General features: G+C 46.8%; 1 protein-coding gene across 1 annotated transcript in view; it reads right to left on the bottom strand.

The window, feature by feature from the left end:
- The window catches only part of LOC104367512 (dynein axonemal heavy chain 9), a 79,301-nt gene that overhangs the window by 28,255 nt on the left and 36,699 nt on the right, over positions 1-14,347 (bottom strand). Inside the window, exons 23-32 of the mRNA XM_042802311.1 lie at positions 12,311-12,463; positions 11,197-11,322; positions 10,281-10,520; positions 9,040-9,200; positions 7,779-7,935; positions 6,832-6,936; positions 3,590-3,747; positions 3,159-3,297; positions 1,638-1,925; positions 947-1,157 (exon numbers count right to left, since the gene is read on the bottom strand). Of these exons, the coding sequence (XP_042658245.1) occupies positions 947-1,157; positions 1,638-1,925; positions 3,159-3,297; positions 3,590-3,747; positions 6,832-6,936; positions 7,779-7,935; positions 9,040-9,200; positions 10,281-10,520; positions 11,197-11,322; positions 12,311-12,463 (1,738 nt within the window). The remainder of the gene's footprint in view (positions 1-946; positions 1,158-1,637; positions 1,926-3,158; positions 3,298-3,589; positions 3,748-6,831; positions 6,937-7,778; positions 7,936-9,039; positions 9,201-10,280; positions 10,521-11,196; positions 11,323-12,310; positions 12,464-14,347) is intronic.

The raw sequence follows: 14,347 nt of genomic DNA on the forward strand, positions 1-14,347 counted from the left end.
CTCCCTTGAAATGTTACAGGCCAGAAACCACTGGACAGTCACCTGTAGAATGTCCCTCCCGCTGCTCAGTGCCAGCCACAGCCCTCCATCTGCAGTCACTACTGCAGTCAGCCTGCAGATTTCAGGCTGCATCCCACACTTCCCTCTGTCACTTTGATTTAGGGTCCCAAGTTACAATTAAAAAGAAATTAACCCTGGCACTGGAGCAAAGCAAGGGGTCGGGAGGGGTCAGTGGCAGGGTCAGGGGAGGTGGGTGGCAGTTCATCTCCTGGGGGACTTCTGGCTGAGGATGATTTATGGCAATGTCTTCCCTTACCTCCCACACACCTCCCAAACCAGCTGCACACGTAAATCAAAGCTGCCTTTACATATTAGCCACAACCCAACATTTTCACTCCAGATTTCTGTGAACTTCCAGCAGGTTCTAAATGCTCATCTTATTTTCCTCAGGAGCAATCAGGATCAACAGACTGGCAAATGATGGTGTACTACAGAGATCAGGGGGTCATATTAAGTGGTAAAACACCACTTTAAGGTTGATGCATCTGTGCTACCAGCTATGGAAACCTGGGAATGGCACATTTTGGGATGTCCCAGTGCACACCACGGGGCAGAAGGGAACTCTCTTCCATCACTGGTCCAGCCAATCCCAAAAAACTGCCTGCCCCATTTATGAACTGGTAAGTGTTGGTATTAATGGACATGATAATTATTCTTATTGCAACAGGATAAAGCAGGTTTATGCTATACTTCTCCTCTGAGGAGCAAAAAGCTAAAACATCCCATGTTTCCTTTCAACAACAAACTCCCACATGGCTGTGAGCATCATAAAAGCACCCAGGCTTTTAGAGCAGCATACAGAGAACCAGTCATCCTGCTGCTGCGCAGGAAGTTAACTAAAAATATCCTTCTTTATCTACAGATTCAGGCATGAAGAGACATTTACCATCTTTCCATTCTCTTGTTGATGGGTTAATGATGCCGAAAAGCTCATCATTGGTGACTGCCTTGGGGTTGAGGTCTGTCCAGACAGGACGTCGCTTCATTATCTGGTAGGTCTTGTTCAGGGATCTCATCACCTGAGACTTGCCTGTGCCTGCGTTACCCACCACAAAGACAGAGTGCCGGACTGTCAGCAGCTCCTCCAGCTGCACCACCTGAGAAAAAACACTCCCAAATTTTAGACAAAGATGCCAAACTGAAGTTCAGATCTACAAAACAGTTGTCCTTGGGCCTCTTCTTTAGAAAGATAGGACCCAGAGACACAAATGGTTTTGACACTGAGTTTGGTCTAGACACTCTAATCATGATGGGTGAAACCCTCAGCCAGCAGACAAGCCTCCAGAACTATTTACATCTGAAAGCCATCAGCCAGTGAGGCTCTGCTCTCCAGGGGCCACACTTTCATAAGCCTACAAGAGTTAGCCCCTTTGTAAACTCAGGGACCAAGCCAGTGCTGGCTTTAGGGGCAGGTGCAACTGCATCAGACCCAGCATAGCTGACCCTGTCCTCCTCCACCCGGGTCTGCCTGCAAGGGGAATATTGTGCAGAGCCCTCTTCGTAGAAGCAAAGATGGTTGATAGAACCCAAATGATTTGATGGTGGTGTAGATACAGCAGAAGATTGCTTGGTCTTACTTTAAGTACAAAGTTGTCTTCAGCCTGCAGCCGGAGGTCCAGCACAGCCTGCCTCACAAACCGCTCAAAATTCAGGTCACGCTTCCGAGGCACATCCAGCGCAGGGAAAAGATCCCCAATCAGCCCCATAAACACTGGCACATCATCAGTCACAATCTTGGGGATGTTAAAGTCACGAAGTGAGCGCATCAGAACCTGGTCTTCAGGTCGTTCTGGGTCATCTCGTTTGAGAGAGCCAGCGACAACTAGCACTGACTTGATTGCACGCAAGCCCCAGTCGTAGTGATCCTACAGGGTGGGGGGGAAAAGGAGGGATGAGTTTATGCTTAGTACACCACCATGCAGGGGTAAGAACCAGCAGCTCCAAACTGCCAGACAAGTCAGCAATAGAAATATATCCAAATATGTTAGTTGCATTGTGGCTAGAGACCTCTACTAGTCTGAGTTACCTGATTTCCATTTCAGCAGGTGGGATTCCCACCAGGGACAGTATTAAAGAGTTAAATAATTCAGCTGTTCATACCATCACATGAGCTCAGAGTTGGCAATAAAACAGCAGTAGGACATGCACTCCAGAGACCTAAGCAATTTGTTTCACCTAAACCATAAAGCAGTAAAGCAAGGCCAGCCAGAGCCCTAGATCTGCAGGAGCTACCAAGGTGAAAGATTTGTTAGTCCATTATGAGGCTCCAAGTACCCAAGTTTCTCCATCCTGCCCATCACAAGATTACCAGGCACGTTTGGTCCCAGAGACCATCCACTAAGCAGGGGCCAGTAAGGATATCGCTGAAAAAGAACCACAAAGAGGCAGGAGAAGAGCTCTCATGCCAACAAGAAACTTTAGATTTCTGCTCTGTTAAAACCCTCCAAAGCACAGCTTGACAGCTGACTGCTTTGTGTGGGAGGCCATGGATATCACCAACACCTCCAAGATACAGCACAAAGTTTCTGTGACAAGGCATCTCCTGCCCAGCCTCATGTTGGAACAGCCAAGATCAGGTTTTCCATCTGGAATCCTGATTCAGCTCTTCTCTGGGACCCAGTTTTGATCTATGCAAATGATGACAAGGAAAAATCTGATTAATTAGAGCTTTGCACTGGAAGTGATCATACTTGGTCAATACATTAGATGACAGGAAACTGTTAGGCTGAACTGGGAGAGGAACAGACATCATAAAACCCTTGCAGGCAGGAGACTCAATAGGAACTCAGAGACTGGAAAACAAAGGGTCACTAAATACCTCAAACATGGTGTCATTTGAGCCCATTGAAAAATCTCTCCCTTTAATACATCTGGTCAAGTGCTTTTGTCCCTGCAGATCCTCCAGTAAAGCAGTTCAAAAGTTTCATTGATCTGATGATCACAAACCTCCTCTTCTCCCAGCAGCTAGCACAAGTGTAGTCATTAAATAAAAGCCATGAAGCTTTAGTCATGGAGGTGAGTGGCTGAGTGCCACGTTCCTGCTGATTTTGAAGACCAACAGGCTTCACTCTACCATCCAACCACAGAAGAAGGCTCACCTGCTTGGACAGGAGCTCTTTGCAGAGTTGGTATAGAGTAATGAACTTCCTGGCTAATGTCCGAGCCTCAATGAATCCCTCAGCCACCAACATAATTTCACAGATCAGCTCAAAGTCTGGTACAACCATTGCACATGGCCTAAAAAGGCAAACAAAGATCGCAGAACAAGTAATTCTTCACTACAGTCCTTAGGGGTAGTGGATTTGCAGCTTTGTTTTCCAGGTCTTCTCCAGTGAGCCAGGTCTCACACTGGCTTTCCCACTGCAAGGGACAGAGCTCTTTTGGCCTGCCTGTGCACTTCCAGACCCAGGCTTGCTGTGCAAGACTGACAACACAAGTGAATTCTGCAAGGAAATGAAGTGAAGCCTGGATGTTCCAAAAGCCAAGTTTTGCCAGTCTGTGTAAATCACAAACCTTGACCTGGACTTACCTGAAAAGAGCTTTTAAATTCTCAGGTAGCTCAGTTCGCCCTGCATAACCAGGGTTCATGGTGATGAAAATGCCTACTGAGGGAACTAAGTTAATGTCTTCTCCAAGAAAATTGAATGACTTTTTCTTCTCCCGTATTGCATCCTGCACACTCTTCACCTAGGAACAAAGACAGTGTTACAGTATTGGTGTTCAGTTATGGAAAACACACCAAACAACAGTGCTGCCTTCCTCCCACTTGGCCCCATAATAACTGAGGCTTACCACTGCTTTGTTTTGGTTTTTTGTTTTTTTTTTTTTTTACTGAGCATATAAAGTTTTATACACTGTTTGGAGTAAAGCTGTGTGGTAATATCAATTTCCCATCACAATCAAACTCTAACAAAGCAGAAAAGAGAGCTAAAGAGACTGGGCAGTCAAACTTCAAAGCAGTTGCAAGAATTTGGACCACTGCTCCATAAGGCAATGACAAATGTGGGTGAGGGAGAGCAGCTCAGGAGAAAAAAGTGCCTCCAAAGCTGCCTGCATCTCACCTTAGTTTTTAACATCATCTGTGACACTCTTCTCAGCACACCTCACAGCAAAAACACCACCAAAGGCTAAACCATCTCTTTCAACTTCCCAACCTAGCAGGAGGCCAGATGCCCGAGATGAGAGGCAGGGCTGTCCAGGCACCCACAACACAGCCAACACCCAAATGCACTCCCAGGAGTCTGGCAGAACGCAGGCCCCTGGTTCCCTCCACCCATCACCTCTCTCTATACACCACTGCTGTTCACAATAACCCACAACCCTCCCGTGTCTGCTCTGTTCCTTGACGAGGCCCAGAAAAGGAGCAGCATTTCCCAATAAACTTGGCCTCGGCTCAATTGCAAACCGATCACTTGATACTGCTTTTAAAGGTTGTGGGACATCAGATACTTAATTTAAAACCGAAACCACAAGGTGGAAGTTGTAAGACCTCCCCTGCCACCTTCACTCACTAATATTGTATTGTCTTTTATATTTGCCTGATTGCAGCTTTGTTCTTCTCATTCCTCAGCTTCCAAAGACAGCAAGTTTATTAAAGCTACATCACCTTCTTGCAAACAGCGAGGGACAAATCTCTCTATATTCACAACTCTAACCTTTCTGCTGTTTGACATCTTAAAGTTAAGCAATTAATCGAATTTTTCTCCGTAAGGAACCATATCGACATTAGCTGCATGACTAAGACAGCCAATTAAACATCGCCATGGTTACACTCCTAATAGCACCCAGGAGACATGATGATGGAATGACAGCCATGCTGCTTTCTTCAGATGCTGCACTCCAGCCAGGAGCCAAGGAATCATTAGCAGTTGAGTCATATCTGGGCTTCTTTTGTTCAGCTTCCCTTTTTATTTTAAGATCCTCAAGGACTTTTTTCAAGGACAACTTTAAACTAGAACCTGACGGAAGAGAAATTGAGAGGGAAAGATACATAAACTCCTGTCCCACCTGTGGCTTCTTTGGGACATCATGTAAGGTACCAATTATGAGTGAAAGAGAGATGAGAAGAGTGAGGAGTTCATGAAGGGTTTTGGAACAATGTCTGTGACCGAAACATTACAAAAGTGTAGAAACCTCTGGGCTCTAGATCTTTCTGCAATACCAAGTGAAAAAGGGAGTCTAGAAGAATTCAGCACTTCAGTCAGACACTGGGATCCTAAAACCTGAACTCAGCTGACACTTGGGTCCAGAAGAACTTAAGCTACTTTGGCACCTCTGTTTTCAGAACTGAAGTCCCCCAAGGTTCAAAACTTTCAGTTGTGCCTATGTCAGAGCTGTCTCAGCCTGGACAGTGCAGCAACACCCACTGTCTGCTCAAACCCCCCTGGTAGCTGGATTTCCCTGGCATGTTCAGAGGATACCAATGACATTTAGGATCTGGACAACATCCAGACACAGCTCTCCTTCAAAACAAGGGCCATAAGTGATAGCAGGGCCTCCTCCTACCCTGCTGCCCCCCAGATTTCAGCCCCTGCCAGATTCACCCCGCAGTACTTCCCCTAGGTACCTCCTCACCACCCACTGGGAAGGCATGAGCAGGGTACGGAGCATCTCTCCTCCTGCAATCTTTTCCCCTGTGTAAAATATTTCCAGATTTCCTCATGGGCCAGTAAAAGGAAGGGAAGGAGGAGGCGAAGTGACAGATTATATATAAGCACAAGAGAACAGGACTCTCCAGCATGATGAGGCGTCTCCATTCCAGCCCTTCTCCAAGGACTGCTGCTGTGCTTCACACAGGGCTCACAAAAAAAAAAAAAAAAGCACTGAACTGTTAAACTACAGAGGAGATGAGAAATCATTCTACAGGAAAAACACCTATGCATAGCCAGGCACAGCTCAATTAGCTCTCTCCTAGCTTTAATCCCACAGTGTCAGGGTACCCTAGGCAAGCGTGTAAGCAAGGGCTGAAGATCTGCTGCAGGTTCCAGTTACCAAGTGTTACCCAGCTGACACCAGCGTTCAGGAACACTGCACTGCACCCATGGGGCTGCTCACATTCCTCCTAAGAATTATGCCACTTGGCCTGGAATACTCTCCAAAGCCATTTCACAGGGTTCTCATTACAGACATTGGAATTAAATCTACAGCCATATGAAAATAGAAGGAAAGAAAGAAGACTGCAGAGTCTTGGTGACAGGTAAGCATTAAGAACATTGTATGTGTAAAGAAAATTAATCTTGAATGTACTCTTTTTTGTTGAACATGACACACAACCTGTGCCTGACTGGAGGCAATAAGCAACCCCAAAAGTCCAGCAGGCCATGGATCTGCCCCAAACAGCACCTTTCCCCTCCATGAAAATTACTCCCTGCACACCAGGCTGGGTAGCCATAACTCAAGGCAGCTCTCCTCCCTAAAATGATACACTGCAATTATCTCACGGCATATTAATGACATGAGTGTCTTCCTTAGGAGGAATAGGTACAGAGCCATGGTATATACTGATCTGGGAAAAGATGTTATAAAGGTTTCCTCAACACAAATACTGCAACTGGGGCAAGAAAAGAAGTGACAAAAATGTTTGCAGCACATCACTGCTACATTTTGTCAGTGCCGTGATATTCATGTGATTAATCTTGGGATATAATCCCTCACCTGCCTACACATAGAACTGAAACCAGCAACATGCACTTTCCATATTTACTCTTGCTCCAAAGGCTGCAGCATGGCTCTGCCTTGTTTGTATTTATTTACGAGCATTTCTCCACTTACCTGTACAGCAACTACAGAAAGGACCTCAACTGAGATCCTGTTAAATTCATCAAAACAGCCCCAGGCTCCCGTCTGGGAAAGGCCTTTGTAAATATTCCCACAAGACTGAAAAAAAGAAAAAAATAAAATTACAAGAGTGAAATCACAAATGAAATCAACTCCAGCAAAAAATGGATTTTATTTCCCAGCCTGTTTATTTATAGCAATTTACAGTCTATTGTGGGTATTCAGAAAAGTGCATGGAAACAGCAGGCACAACTCAATTATAATATTTATAGCTCTGCAGTTTGCCACTTGATTTGCTAATTGCACTTTCTCGATATATCTGTGTACTAGTTTCATTTAAAGGTCACCTGTGCTGAATTACTGATGGCCCCGCTTCCTAGGAGAGACCATAAGCTGAATTAAATATGATCCAAAACTACCAAAATCACTGTACTGTGCCAGCCCAGCAGAGAGCAAGACTTAGCCTAATGATTCAGTGATCTGCAGTGGCTGAAGGTTCATCCCATTTCGGCCTTATTTTGGGAGAGGATCCTGAGAAAACCAGGGCAGGTCCCTTCCCATGCCAGGGCCCGTCAGCCTGCGTGCATGCCAAGAAGAAACAACCAGGGTCGAAGTATCAGCACAGCCTTGGTCTCAACTGAACAGACCAAAATTTTTGAAGCATTTCACATGGAATCTCACTCCAGAAGGGAAGGAAAAAGTGTAACGAGGCAGAGAGCGCAGTTTGGGTCTCTGCTTCCTACAGAACCTTGTGCAAGTCTTAGAGAAGAAAAAGGAGGAGGAGAAAAGGGTGTTCAGCAGAAAGCAGTGCAGCAGGGATTTGAGGAGAGTTGATGGGCCAAAGCGATCTCAGCTGGATTACTCTCATCCTCCAGGTTTCATCGGGCCCCAACCATCCCCAGCCCCACGTGACAGCACTGTCGCCGAGGTGGAAGGATTACCTTGTAGTCCATCTGCTCAGAGCAGTTAAACACATACACCATGATGCCCAGGGCTCGCCCCAAATCTTTTGTAGTCTCTGTCTTGCCAGTGCCTGCCGGGCCCGCAGGTGCTCCGCTCATGGTCAGGTGCAGTGACTGGGTCAGGGTGATGTAACATCTTTCACAGGGAAGGATGAAGGGAAAAAGGAAAGAGACTGAAACTTGGTCCGAAAGGTCACTGATGGGCTGCAGAGAAATGGCACTAGGGCAATGCACCCAGGAGAACCTTTCTTCTGAAAAGCTGTACACAAGCAGGGTGCATGTCTAAGCTGAAAATCCTCATGGGCTTTCATTACCACCTCTCCCCAGCTGTGTTTTCTCCAAGAGACACTCGTCTTCCACCGGGGTCTGCCCAACCTCTTCACATCCAGGCTGTGCTTTCTTTGGATCTTCATGCCACTCGGTGATATTGGGCATGACCCAGAGAGTATAAGAAAAAGTTGTCTTTTCTGAAAGACCTTCCTCTTGCTTCCCAGTGCTCTTCAACCCAAAGGATCCCACCCCCCATCACTAACAGAAACTACCAGATGACCTATGAATGATCTCACTCGATGCTACAGCAAGCCCCAAAGCTACTCCATCATGCTGATGATGGACACGAGGGAGGTGACCACATGTGGGTGTCTCTACTCACTGTATAAGCCATGGTGCTGTAGTCAATACAGCCAACAAAACCTGATAATACATGGGGGTTTGGCTCAGTTGACCAATATGAGTGACCAGAACCACCTGAGATGCTCCTGGTTACTGAAATGTCACATAGGGTGGAAAGATATGACAAGGGGCCCACAGGAGACTTGCATGCTTCTGGATTGGCATGTGGAAGCCAGGTGGGACAATGCAGAGCATCTCAAGAGCATCAAAGACCCTAAGATGTCCCCACTGAGACAGCTGAACCAAGTGGTTCAGGACAGGATGAAAGCTTTCTGGACTCACCAGCTCTATGGGGTTTGGACATTTTGTGCACAGGCAGACACCCACAGGTGAGTGTCTTAATCTGTGAGCTGAATCCCTCCCTGGGATCTAAGGCACAAATGCCCCAGAGGGTAACACCATCACGTTACAAACCAAGGGAGAGTTTGAGCTCTGCCACCAGATTGCTGGGACACAGAGAAAGAACAACAGGGATGCAGGTGTCCAAACTAAATCCATCTTTGCCTGGTAGCTCTTTCTCTAACTCCATGGCAAAGTCCAGCCATGATGGTGTTCCCCAGGGACCTACCTGTCAGTCAGTGGAGTGATCACAAGCCGAGGGGTATTGCCAAGGTATTCGTAGGAGTACAGGAACTGGGCATCACAGATGTTGGCAAAGCAGTGCCGTTCCTCATCCGACCATCTGTGCCGGAGCTGTGACAGCCAAACGAACGCCTGGGCATTGTCCACCTGCAACACACCCACAAGCACCATCACGGGAAGGCCAGGGCTGCCAGGCACACACAGCTCGGGTGCCAAAATGGTGATTGCAATAAGGTTTTCATCAGGGATGGACTGGTCCTCACTGCGAAGGCAGGTGTGATGAGAAAGGTCACCTTCCCATCTCCCATCAATAGAGGGTAGGAACCAAATTAGTAACCACATTGGTGGGAGAGGAAAAAGCGAATACCCAAGCGAAAGCGCAGCACAGAAAGACTCCTGAAGAGGAGATTTAAGAAGCAGCAAGCCATGAAGAGGCTCTTATAATGCAAACAGAGTAAGAGAAGAAGCAGAGGCTGTCTAGACAGGGAGGGGGCCACAGACAACACCAGGAAAACAGACTGGGGACAGAGGGACAAGGACAGCCATGACCTGTGCTCTCTGTACAACCAGCAGGCAGGCCTGGCAGATGGTCCACATCACCACAAAACAGGCCAAGACACCATCAAATCCAGCTGAGCCTTGGAGCCAGAAACCCTCTGAGCAGCGTGGCTGTCTCCAAGAGGACACAGATGAGGGTAAAACCACAACCCAACACACTCAGGGCATCTTCCCACCCACCTACAGGGCCGGACACTTGACACAGTGTCAAGCACAGGGGAATGGTGTGGGAGAGGTGTGCAGGACAGTGGAGTCCAAAGGAGTCCCTGTGGCCCCACACCAGTCCAAGGAGGCTACAAAAAGAAAACTCCAAATGCTTTTTCTTGTTTTCTAAAGACTTAATTGAGACTGCATCCAGCAGCCTCCCAACACAACACCATCATCCACCAACACATGCCTTGGCAACAGGACACAGGGCCACACTCTCACGCCCAGTCTGAATGTAGCAAGTACATCAAGCCCCTTGGTGTTGCATGGCCATGATACAGAACAGCACTGCAGGTTTATGGTTGCTTTCTGCCTCCTTACTGCAAACACTGTAAAGTAAATTTAGTCATGGATCTCCCGCTGAGAGGGGCAGTGATCTGAATGGCCTGTGGTTGGTCTATCGCTCCTGTAGCCCCTGCTCCAATGCCCAGCACAGGACCATGCTGAGCTGTGAATACAAACCTTCTGCGCTATCATCTTTGCCACCACGTCCCGAGCATGCACATCAATGGTGCATATGGTCATGATCTTCTGCCTGTCACCCTTGGAGAGCTGCCCAATCAGCATGGTAACGAGGGTGTTCAGCTGGGTCACTTGCTTCTTGTGATATTCCTTCATCGCATTCTCGTAGCCTTCCTCCACCCTTGCGAAGGCAATCCCAACCTCGGTTGTCCACCAGATCTGGGTGCAGGAAAGAGCCACCTAGGGAAATAGGCTGGCTCAGTGTCAGGGAAAACACCAGAGCTTTCTTACATTCAAGAATGTTTGATCTACAGGGAGATCAATTATGAAGTATCTGTGACATGAAATTAAGCATTTTTTCATACAGTAGTCACAGCAGACAGGACAACACGGATATTAATGACATTAATTTAAAACATCATATCAGTGGTAGACACGTTTAGCAGCTACTTATTAGTCAAATCAGAACCTTCCACATGCCTGACAGCAGAGAAGGAAGAGCTGGAGACCATGAGGCTCTCAGAGTGCATCCGAGGGGCTCTTTTCTCTCATCAGGCCTCCCCACTTTGTTTTCCTGCTGCACCTCTCGCTCCTTTGGGTGTATAGACTCCCGTGACCCACTGGGTGCAGCAGGCACTGCCCAAGCCGCTGAGCTCTGTAACCCAGCCAAGAGCACACCCTCCCTGGAGCCCCAGTCAGAGCATGGAGCTCAGCCTGGAAATTCTGTCAGGAGATTGCCAGGATAAAGGACAACTCATCCGTCCTCCCTCCCGGACAGCACAGTGGAGGGCAGAAACGTCCCCATCCAGAGCGAGAGGCCATTACTGAAAGAAGGGCAGGGCAGGACTGAAGGGGAAGCCAAGCGCTGCCTTTCCCACGTGGAGCCTGAACGGAGCTGAGGAGCAGCGGCAGATACCTGGGCAGGGTAGTCAAAGAGCCACTGTTCCCTCGGCTTCTCCTCGTAAGCCATGATGGCTTCTGTCATCTCATCTCTCACAGTAGCCCTCATGCTCTCTAGTACGTGATTCAGCCAGACCTCAACCTAGGGAACAGATTAAATCACAGTAATACATTTGGTCTTCTTAAGAGCCTCTGGTAATTAGTGAAGATACAGAGTGGGACAAACATCTCAACTCTCGAGTTAAACAAGCCTCACAGACTCCTTCAGACTGGGTGGATTTAGCCAATTCTGGTACTGCAGGGTTACCGTCTATTTCCAGACACCAAGAATACAAGGCAGACTTTTCTTGAACTCCAGCTATATGAGAAACCAAAATGAACTCCACCAGAGTAATTTAGTCCGGTGCGTTCCACCTCCAGGCCATGACAGGATCACTCATGGGACTGGCGCACAATCTGCCAGCAGCAGGAGAAAGCTGCTGCCAAACTGGGGAACACAATTCCTGCTGAATTTAGTATTTCACAGGCAAAGCCCTGACTGAGAAGATAGTTTAAATGCAGCAAGCTGGGAGCTCAGTCACTGGTATTATGTACTTTAGCTTCCTTTAACAGTCCATGGAGAAAGGTGCAACTACAGGGACAGATAAGCCGAGCAGTAGTTTGATTCTTAAATTTCATACTTTAACACATCCTATGAAAGAAGGAAGATTTCGAAAACAGGAAAAAAAGCTTTCTCTTTCAAAAGATACCCATGTAGATGTACTATGGAATAGCTCAGTCTATTTTCAATCTGCATCCTCTCCCTTACCAAGGATAATTGTAACAAGCTGTAAGACTAACCTTCAAAACATCTTAGAAAAAATCAAATAAAAAAACCTAGTTGGAAAAAGGCCACAGCCTCTTCTCTCACTGTCGACTGCGACACCTATGCCCCACCTTACTGAGGACCAAACCAGAGCAGAATTAAGAGCTGTGGTGTAAGGAGGAATTAAATTACACACCGCCTCTTCCAGCCTCACACATAAAGGAAGAGTAGTGAAGCTCTATGATATCTTGGCAACATATGACCACACAAAGGACATGAGAGCAGACTCCACTGGACAGTTCTGAGACAAGGTCCTTCTTTTCACCTGTCCGCTGCAGTCGCAAGGTTCACTGAAGCTGACATATTCCTCCTCCCTACTGTACATTCCCAGGCCAACCTTGGTCGCCTTTTGCTCAGAGTCCAGCTGGAATTTCATTTTGGCCAAGTTGTCAAAGAGTTTGGAAAGATGACGTTGCACCTGCAAAAGGAATTGTATACGTAAAGTGGCTGGGACAGGACAAGCAGAATGGAGATCACCATACATGTCACAGTCACAGTCATGTTCACAAAGCATGATCTTGGACGTCTTGGTAGCACCACATCTTCTCATACATGGCCACGACACTGCCAATACAAGTATCTTGCTGTCTCCCACTGCTCCACCTCATCCTATTCTCAGTAGAGTTTTCTTCGCTATGAACCTTTCTGTTTTTTCACTACTAGAAATCAATTTTGCATCAATTAAAAGTCCTGAATTCTCATCCATGAAGAAGAAGGACCTTTATTTCTGCCCAAGACCAACGATAAATAGCTCAACAACCCAGACCTGCAAAAGCCCCATCTTGACCAAAAGCACTGTTCCAGAAGGAAAAGGATAATTCAGCCCTGTTCACACCTGGCTGAGTTTGAAAAGCCAACAGAGAAATGCTACCATTGCTGCTGCAGGCTCTCAACATCAGCACCTGCCTGCTGGGCACCGGCTGACCTGCTGAGCAGGTCACCAACACTTCTTCTAGATCACTACAGAACACACAACTAAATCACTGTGTGCCACATGCCACTGCCAACAAAGGTGGGCTTCTGCCAGGACTGATGTTCCTCCAGCAAGGGTCAGCCCACAAAGCTGTCCCAGACAGGAGCTGGCTCTCTCAATGACAGCCAGAGGCAGGGAGATGGACAGACTCCCATGGGTAGGATGAGAAATGAGAACAGCTCACAGTGCATGGCACTCTAATGCTTTCAGAGAAAGACACGTGGACTTGTCTGTTTAATTCTTACTGACTCACAAAGTATTATAACACTCCTTCTCACAAGCTGTCCTGCAGATGGACATAGCTCAGTGGTCTTCTTACACACGTTCAAGTGTGGCCAAATCCTGGAAAGTATTAAGTACCTCTGAGAAGCAAGGGACAGTCAGCTTCCTCCCAGATAAGCATACCTCCCTTCAAATCTTAAGTAAACCATAAAAACCCTTTTCTTACATCTAGAAGTTTCTGCTTACAAATCCCCACTGTCCATTCCCAGACCCTGGCCGGTCTGCAGGGCTTCAGATGTACTCCAGCACTTGGTGCAATCCTGCTTCTGGAGCCCTGAATACACCTGAATCTGCACAAGTTCAACACCTAGTTCAAGAGGATAATATCATTGTGTATTTAATCCTCCTTTAGGAATTATCAGACTTTGAAACCACAGTGGAAAGGCTGAGTGTGTATCCATGTATGATCCTACTTGACATTTACTTTGATTTTACTGCAAATAGCTTTGAATAACAGAAAACGCCAGGAATTTCTTCATATTCCATAGAGCATTTCAACAGCGTCTTTTCTTTGCTTCCTGTGTTTTTTTTCTCTCCATTTTAAGTATCAATCAACTATGTATTTATGATACTCTGTGGGTTGAAATCAGTCAGCAGCAGAAACAGATACAAGCAGTGTTAAAGGTTAGTGGCAAACAGCAGCATTTCCAAATGCTCTGCAAACCTGATCCATTCATGTGCTCACACGAATGCTGAAAATTATGTAAAGTTTAAAGAAGGTGAGATTACTCACTACTGAAAGATGGAATAAGTAATTCATTCCTTATCCAACAGTCTCCATTTGCTGTGAACATATTGATTGGTTTTACATACCAATCTCAGGATAAATGATGCATCCCAAACAAGGCCAGCCAGAGCACGGCATTGCCAGGCAAAGTGGCTGAGGTTTTCTGACAGCAACTCCTGTAGCAATAATAATCAACCATAATGCTACTATGCTCTGTATGGAAAAACACCTGCAGGAGTGAATCCTCTGAACCCTGCCCACTGGGGATAGGAGGTGTCTGTGCTCCTCTGGGGAATGGAGGGAAGAGCACAGTGAAGACA

This window comes from Tyto alba, unplaced genomic scaffold, assembly GCF_018691265.1.
Source record: "Tyto alba isolate M040663 unplaced genomic scaffold, T.alba_DEE_v4.0 Super-Scaffold_39, whole genome shotgun sequence".
Classification (NCBI taxonomy): domain Eukaryota; kingdom Metazoa; phylum Chordata; class Aves; order Strigiformes; family Tytonidae; genus Tyto; species Tyto alba.